At 49.4% G+C, this 249-nt stretch overlaps 1 protein-coding gene across 1 annotated transcript in view; it reads right to left on the bottom strand.

The window, feature by feature from the left end:
* LOC119588719 (chorion peroxidase-like) overlaps nt 1-249 on the bottom strand; it is a 10,148-nt gene that overhangs the window by 2,334 nt on the left and 7,565 nt on the right. Inside the window, exon 8 of the mRNA XM_037937359.1 lies at nt 73-240. Within this exon, the coding sequence (XP_037793287.1) occupies nt 73-240 (168 nt within the window). The remainder of the gene's footprint in view (nt 1-72; nt 241-249) is intronic.

Below are 249 nucleotides of genomic sequence, written 5' to 3'. Positions count from 1 at the left end.
TTCCCATCTCCACACCCTTTAAAGAACACGTAACAACACATATATCGAATAAAACGCCTACGGAAAATCTACCTGAGAAGTGAAATAGGTATCCACAGCTGCAGCGTTTTGGGACGCCTCTCCCCTGACCAGCTGTGCCATCGTGCCTTGGTCATAGAGCGAGAACGGGTTGAAGTAGAAGCTTTTCAGTTGTACGAACTCCACGTTCTTGTTTGGGCCGTCGACCTTCTGTACGAGACCCTGGGGGAA

Source organism: Penaeus monodon, chromosome 24 (genome assembly GCF_015228065.2).
Source record: "Penaeus monodon isolate SGIC_2016 chromosome 24, NSTDA_Pmon_1, whole genome shotgun sequence".
Lineage (NCBI taxonomy): Eukaryota > Metazoa > Arthropoda > Malacostraca > Decapoda > Penaeidae > Penaeus > Penaeus monodon.
Note: the sequence above shows the minus strand (reverse complement) of the source record. Positions and strands in the feature narration are given on the sequence as shown.